General features: G+C 44.6%; 1 protein-coding gene across 1 annotated transcript; it reads right to left on the bottom strand.

Moving 5' to 3' along the window:
- Nucleotides 1–2,701: 2,701 nt before the first annotated feature.
- Nucleotides 2,702–7,030, bottom strand: rtn4rl1a (reticulon 4 receptor-like 1a; the record flags this gene model as incomplete). The annotated part of the gene is made up of 3 exons (XM_083985969.1): nucleotides 2,702–3,604; nucleotides 4,446–4,900; nucleotides 7,018–7,030. The coding sequence occupies 3 exons, from the start codon at nucleotides 7,028–7,030 to the stop codon at nucleotides 2,702–2,704; spliced, it is 1,371 nt and encodes a 456-aa protein (XP_083842095.1).
- Nucleotides 7,031–7,383: the final 353 nt, after the last annotated feature.

Consider the following 7,383-nt stretch of genomic DNA (forward strand, 5'->3'; position numbering starts at 1 on the left):
CACAGGCCACTTCAGCCATTTGAGGACACTTTCCATTTAATGTTATTTATAAACAGCTTTTGAGTCTGGCATTGCTTGATAACCACATACAAAACATTTTGTCTTGCACAAAGGAAGAGAGAAGAGGAAAAGAATAAGGAGATAGGAGAGGGGGAACAACGGGGGAGGAGGGGGGGGACAGAGAGTGAGGAGGAGAATAAGCAGACAAACCGGGAGGGAGGGAAATACAGAGGAATGAATACGAGGATGGAAAAGAAAGGAGGAGCAGGAGACAGGCAGTGCAGTGTACCCTTTATCTTCAATGAGTCAACAAAACAAAAAAGATAGAATGGAAAAAATAATGATAATAATCATTTTAAATAAAAAATAAACTTCCAGCCTCTAGCTCCCTTTTTATTTACTTAGGGAACTACTGAGACACAACAGAGAGTCAGTTTGTTTTTGTTTTTTTTGTTTTTTGATTTTTTCTTTTTACAAAAAAAGTCATTCTCACAAGAATAAACGGACACAATTTACATCACCTCTGGGTTCACAGCAGCACAAACAAGTTCACCAGTAGGGGTCTCTAATCCTACATGTCAGGAGAATCACGCCGGTTCAGGCTTCTGTTCGTCCCCAGGAGAAGGTGGGCCTCAGCAGGAAACGCACACAAGCCTCCTGGATTCCCATCCACATCAGGTTTTTTTTTTTTTTTTTAGGTTGCCAGCAAACCAAACAAATACGTCTTTGTGCTTTTTTTTTGTCAGCATGTCATGATTTAAACTTTTTAGCACGGTCTTCTTTTGCATACTTGGGTAGCTCCTTGTAAAATAGAATGTATAACTTTGTAATTTGAGAGGAAATAAAGAGACTTTTAGCATTACTGGCTGGTTGAGGTACCCGGACGGCCCGTACTGTATGTATCTGTACATGTAATCAAACAGTTGAAACTTTGGGTGAGGGACTTCAGGTCTGGACGGCGTCCCAGGTGCTCTGGGGTCTGAAAGCCCTGGACTGGCAGGGTGAGAAGTTTTCAGTGGGACAGCAAGGCTGTGAAGGTGATCAGACTTTGTTAGGGGTGCGTGTGCTTGAACCTCTCCAGTTCATGGATCCAGGCGCCATTTCCCACAGTCCTCTTTGTCTTTGTCTTTTATTTTTTCTAAAGTAGGATCCAGAGACGCACAAAGCACTCCAGGATCCGCTGTCCTCAGACGTAGCAGCATTAAAATCCATCTCTCCAATCAGGGCTTACAGATTGTCAAGTCCATCTGTTTTGGAGCGCACTAATAAACACACAGGGGAGGACAAAGACAGAAGTTCTGTAGCAGTTTTTCAGTCCCTTCGCCCTGTGATGATGATCATCACAGATTCTGAACTGCATCTGTTTTCCAGTTTCAGCAATTGATTAGACTGTTGCAGGAGAAATATTGCAGTGTTGTGGTGGTTATCAGTACTCTTCCCTGATTGTAGGGCCTTTTTTTCCAGCATGTGAAACCCTCCTGTCACTATTTGGATTGAGTCATCTCTTTTTGAAGGGTAATATTTTTTTTCCATTAACCTCCACAAGCATCAGAGAGGAAAGTGCATAACAATATCTGGGAATCAGAAGTTTGGTGAGCCAGCCTCAGCTCGTCCACGGCCTGCAGAAGTTGACCTGTCAGGCTCGTTGGGGCCTCTGTTTTGTAGCCAATGAGGTCGAAGAGTGAACCAGACTGTCTCTCACCGCCACAGTTTGTCCTCATTGGCCACTGGCTCTCATTAGGCACTCTATCTAGCTCCACTCTACCCGCATGGCTTTAGTGGTTTCTTTAGTGGACGCACTCACACAGAGAGTAACACAGAAGTCTTCACTTGTTCACCCACTCGTTCATTCACACCGACTGTGACAAGTTGGCTCATATGATTGGTTAGTTCTGAATGGCTTTTAAGTTGATGGGATGTAAGGGCAAGGACGAGGGACACCTTTTTTTACTATGAATAATTTGAAGACGTTTTATATAGGTGTCTCACAACTCCAGAGAATACATGTTGCATTAAGTGGGTTAACCCTGCCGTGAAACATGAAGTAAAACCACTCTACAAGTAGACGTACAGTATAGTAATAATCGTTTTCACTGCTGGAACTCTTCACAACGACACATTGAACTGCCACACTGGCCTGCAGTATTTTGTTTCTGAATCTTAAGGTGCTGCTGAGTGTGAAGTGCGACAGTTGTGAATGAGTGTGTCTTTGTCTCAGTGTGAGTGAGAGACGGAGGGTTCACAGAGAGAGTACTATTGTGTCACAAGGGCTAAGCACAGAGACTGATCCTCGAACTGTTTAATCCTTGTTGTGTGATGTTCTCGTTATTAACTGAGAGATTCATTGGCTTGTTATTTTGTGTGGCTGTACAGTTTTTTATTAGGTACATAAATTTGTTGAAGCAATCAGTGCCACGGAGACAAACGCAAAGTTTTCCTGTTGTTTCCCTTCGTGACATCATCAAAGCAACGGGCTAAATCGTTTTTCCCTGACTTCCATGGTTTGATTATGAGTCGTAAGGATCCCTGCCTTAATACCTCAGGGATACTTTGACAGTAGATATTTGATAATGTTCTTTATACACAGTCATGTACACACACAGTTATGCACACATGCCTTATTTAAAGAGCCAGGGCAGGGTGTTTCAGGAGAATGAATCAGAGAGTTGCATCACCGGCACAAAAGTGTCCAGTTCCACTCTCAGCGTAGGATCACAGAGATGAGTGACAGCAGCAGGGCTGATGAGAAACACAACGTAGAATCTGCAAGGTGTGATCGTGCTCTATTGTTAGCTCTCTGGACCCCGCTGGGAGGGCCGACAGAAGTTCTGGGCGTGCACTTGTTCTTCCTCCTTCCAGTTGCAGACAGGTCATATTTACCATCATCTGGAGCATAGTCTTTCTCAGCCCCCTCCCTCAGTATCTGCACCTCATTGAGTCCCCCTTTTGCCTTGCGGCCCCGGCGGGTACAGTTTCTGCGGCCTCCCTTAGGCGGCCGTGGCAGCGGTGAGGGCGAAGGCAAGCTGTATTGGTCCCCGTGGGGCAAGTATGGCCGCTGGTGGTGGTTGTGATGGTTTCTATGACGGTTTAGGTGGTTCAAAGACTCTCCATGATCCAGATCCCCGCCCGGGGCGCCATGTGCATGACCCCCTTCCCCTGACAAGCAGCTGGGCAGTTCCTCCTTCTTCACTGTTTTCAGATCCTTTCCTGACAGTTCTGGTGGCGAAACACACATCAGAGTGGAGGTGGAGCCTCTGAACCTCCGCAGCCAATCCCAGAGCGACAGGGCTTTACAGTCGCACTCCCAGGGGTTGTCATTAAGACGCAGGTACTCCAGGGCCGGCAGCAGAGTCAGACTGGAACCAGACAGCTCAGTCAGCGAGTTATTGAACAGGTACAGGGTGGTGAGGCGCCGCAGGTCATGGAACGCCTGGCGGTCAACCCACTGGATTCGGTTCTGGTGGAGAAGCAGACGGTCCAAGACCCCCAGACCACGGAACGTGTTCTGGCGAAGGCTCCACAGACGGTTACCGTGCAGGAAGAGATGACTGAGGTTCAGCAGGTCGATGAACAGGTCATCCTCCAGGAACTCCAACTGGTTGTCCTGCCAGGATGTAGGGGAGGGAGGAAGAATAGTGATGATTAACTGGTTGTATTGTGATGTATTGATTTTCTGAAGAAACACTGTTCACACATTGATGTTGGCAACATTATGCTTTTGTTTGACTTTTAGCTCATTTCTGGCATCACAAAAGTAACCGATGAAATAACAACGTTATACATTATACAACACAAAGAATAGTTTTGCCTTAGTACACAGAATACATTTACGAAGCATGTCAAGGACAAGAAATAGCTGGAATTCAAAGCTGAGATTATTTTTTGATGAAGACAGTGCAAAAGCCTGAGGATGTGGTGAGCAGAGCCAAACAGGCTCACCACCTCAGGGCCAGGGCCAGCTCTATACTAGATATACATACTGTATGGCATAGTGTTGGAACAATGGGGCCAATAATTTTCAGTCCTCTAGTGACACGTTGTTGTAAATAACATAAGATCACTGCAGCTGCAACCTTTAACCCATTCACTCAAGTGTTATTACTGATCCATTTTTCCATCAATAATATGCATGAGAGATCCATATAGGAAAATCCTTTCTCCTCATAAACCCCCTGTGTGATTGAAATCATATAGTCAATCCTGTGTCTTAGTTTGTGTTGTTTTCCTACAGTGATTGACCACAGAGGCTCCACTGTGGGCTCCTCACTGTGTGGGAGGCTTTGTGGTATTTTCCCTGCACTCAGGATAACAGCTAGCATTTGATCAGTGTTCAGTTCATAGATAGTAAGTGCTGAGCCAAGCTGATGGACAGATTACACCATAATGCGATTGTGGCCGCAGATGTGCTATACAATAGAGATAAAAGGCAGCTGTTATCCATGTACCTGTAGGTAGAGATACTGCAGATTATTGAGGCCCGCAAAGATCCCCGGAGGCAGGCTGATCAGGCCACAGTGGTACAGGTGCAGGGCGTGGAGCCGGCCCAGGCCCAGGAAGGTGTCTGAGGCTATGGCCTTCAAGTGGCGGTTGTCCCCAAGGTCCAGCTCCTCCAGGCGGTCGAAGCCGTGGAAGGTGGACGGCTGTATGTAGGAGATGTTGTTGGAGTAAAGCCACAACATGGTGGTGGTGGGCGAGAAGTGGCCGCGGAGCAGCCGCTGGATCTTGTTGTTCTGCAGAAAGACGCGCTCGCTCTGGGCCGGGATGCCCTCGGGCACGGCATGGAAGTTGTGGGCCTGGCAGGAGACGGTGCTCGGTGAAGTGTAGCAGATGCAGTGGCGGGGGCAAGGCAGAGAGAGATCTAGGCCACACAGCACCAGCAGTAACTCCACCCCGCCATAACCTGAGACAGGAGAGCAGACACAGACATGGAGGGAAAGGCACAGAGAGGAAGAGAGAGAGAGAGAGAGGAGCAGGATTAATTGAATTCATACAGCAAAGCTTCTGTTATCAAAACCATCTTGAATGAAACACTCATTGCTCTCAGTTTACAAGGACAACAATAGGCATGGTTCAGTGCAGGCAAATTATAACGCTGAGACGATTCTCTCACAAACACACACGTACGTACACAAACATTCACACATTGTTTCATGAGCCTACATATTTTTCAATCATCCCTAAACCGTTTGGCCTTAACCTTCACTTCCACTGTTATCTTCCTCTTAAGTGGTACCAACACCTGAAATCTAAACTCAGGGGATCATTTTTACACGTTTTGCAAAAACCTTGAAAACCCTAAAACCTGGAGGTTCCCATCACCGTAGCAGACGCACAAAAGAACAACAAGAAAACAACACTACTCAGGTACACAAACAGTTGTTGGAGCAGAGCGTGTGCGGTCTCATGTGTTTTTTTTTTCATTGTGGAAAGTATGATTGTCACAGAGGTACGCACATTGTTATTCATGTGTTCCTTGAACCAATCTGAACGATACAGCGCACACACGCACACACACACAACATCGTATCACGCACCGCGCAGTGTTATATCCTCCGCTTATCCTCTAAAGGCGACAGAAAATCGATGTTTCTCCTGCTTACAAGTGAACACGCACCACACCTGTGATACATTCCCACAATAAGGGAAACGCAGAGAGAGGGATGGAGGGAGAGAGAGAAGGTGGAGGATGAAGAGGGAATCATCTGCTGCATGCCTGTGAAGTGGATATTACTTTTTGTTTTCAGATCCTGCTCATCTCACTCTTGGTTATTAGATTTTTTTTTTCCTTGCCTTGGATCATTCTGGTGTTTGATGTATTATGGGGTTGGGGGAGAAAAGTGGGGGTAAAGGAAGAACCGATGAGAGTGGAGAGACATGCTGATCCAAGGAGTAATTTCAGAACAGAGGGAGAGTCAGAGAGAGAGAGAGAGAGAGAGAGGTATAACAGTATGAACATCATGTGTCCAACCCTGTGTGTGTGCGCGTCATAAACATGGACAGATGTGATGGACAGATGTCAGGTTGACCATGACACCGCTGCTCTGTAAAGAACAACATGTTCTGGGATGTCGGTAGAGGACACAGAGGTATTATCCTGTGTGACACACGTGGCCCTATAGCTCTGAACCCTTGTGTAACCACGTATGCACAGGTATCTTACTGCGTGTGTTTGTGTGTACGAGTCAGGATTGTGAGTCTCTGTGTGTGCCATTTTATCTCAGACATATTGTAAGAGCAGTGTCTGTTATATTTGACACGGCTGGCCTTTCAATACAAAAAAACAAAACAAAAACAAAAAACGTACAGCTGCTGCCAACATGGCCGTCCATCTGCTGTCCTGTGGTGCAACAACAAATCCACTCTCTACAATCCTTTTAAAGGTTTTTCACTGTGATTTCATAATTTTGTAACATTTTCAAATTTCAATGTGAATGAAATTTTTTTAGGTTCAATGGTTTAATTGTGAATCATATGAAAAAGTATCATGAGTGTATCATTTGAAACAAAAACATTTTTTATACTGTAAACATGATGTGAAACGGTCTGCCAGGAGCCTCTGTTAGATTCAAGTTTAACCAACAACCACCACAGACTCTCACATGAGATTTTGGTTTAGTACAGATATTTAAATTTGGCACAGATATTCAAGTTGCCTACAGCATTAGTACTTATTGATGCCCTGAATTTACATTATAGCAACACCATCAGGCCAATACTCTTTCTCTAGTATCTTGATTAAAAACCAAACAAGTGCTAAATAAATGACTTTTCAACTGTTTACACCAGCACACAAACATTCGTTTTGCACTAAAATGCAGAACTAAGATGATGAGCATGGTAAACATTGTTGCTGCTAAACATCTGATGACTTTTAGTTTTACTTGATTAGTTCTTCTTTAGACAATTAAAAATTATAATACTCTTTTTTTAATCATAATTTGATCAAAATGATACCTCAAATCTTAATGTGTATTGTGCTGTTTTCTGAATTTTCAACACTGCAAATATATTGTTTACCTGCCACTGCCATCGGTCTTTGCAGCTGTATTTGGTGAACTATCTAAACTGTCACATCAAATGGAAATGATTCATTTTCTCCATATTTCTCTTGAGCTTGAAGGTATCTGAGTTTAAACCGTTTGTCCATGCGACACGTGTTAGTACCGATGGTCTTGTGTTGGATTGGACGAGGGTTGAATAATTCATATTAAACAGCGATCAAGTCACATTTATTATTGATGCATACGGTGAAGATGCCATCACCTTGGTAACCCCTTTCTCTTTCTTCACCCCTCCTCTTCATTTAACTTTTATCTGTGTCTTTGTGTGTTTTTTTCCCTTCAGGCCTCCTATAGGCTTGATTGCACAACCGTTGTTGCTAAG

Source organism: Trachurus trachurus, assembly GCF_905171665.1.
Source record: "Trachurus trachurus genome assembly, chromosome: 14".
Taxonomy (NCBI): domain Eukaryota; kingdom Metazoa; phylum Chordata; class Actinopteri; order Carangiformes; family Carangidae; genus Trachurus; species Trachurus trachurus.